This window comes from Penaeus monodon, chromosome 32 (assembly GCF_015228065.2).
Source record: "Penaeus monodon isolate SGIC_2016 chromosome 32, NSTDA_Pmon_1, whole genome shotgun sequence".
NCBI lineage: Eukaryota > Metazoa > Arthropoda > Malacostraca > Decapoda > Penaeidae > Penaeus > Penaeus monodon.
The window spans coordinates 3,166,760-3,167,092 of NC_051417.1; the positions used below are offsets into that span (position 1 = coordinate 3,166,760).

The 333-nt window shown below is 37.8% G+C and overlaps 1 protein-coding gene across 1 annotated transcript in view; it reads left to right on the forward strand.

Moving 5' to 3' along the window:
- Positions 1-333, forward strand: part of LOC119593291 (regulator of nonsense transcripts 2-like) — a gene marked incomplete at its 5' end in the record, with an annotated part of 18,619 nt that overhangs the window by 12,890 nt on the left and 5,396 nt on the right. Inside the window, one exon of the mRNA XM_037942220.1 lies at positions 116-247. Within this exon, the coding sequence (XP_037798148.1) occupies positions 116-247 (132 nt within the window). The remainder of the gene's footprint in view (positions 1-115; positions 248-333) is intronic.

The following is a 333-nucleotide window of genomic DNA, read 5'->3' on the forward strand; positions in this document are numbered from 1 at the left end:
AACAATGCATGGCATATTTTACATGTAAATCAGGAGTGATGATTACACATGGGATTTTTCATTTGTATTTTACCTATAATTGATTATTACAGTGTGTGTTCTCTCTTTATTTCAGATGCGAAAGATGCACTGGGAAGACCCATTAGTTGCAAGCTATATAGTAAAATGTTTGACAGCAATTTGGAATGCAAAGTTTTATAATATAAGATGCATTGCAAACTTGGTTGCTGGGCTTATATCTCACCATGTAAGTGCCTGTTCTCGTCTGTCTGTTTCTTAACCCAATGCCGCCGGGTGGTTTTCTGATACGAAAGCTCTCTCGCCCACGTTGTT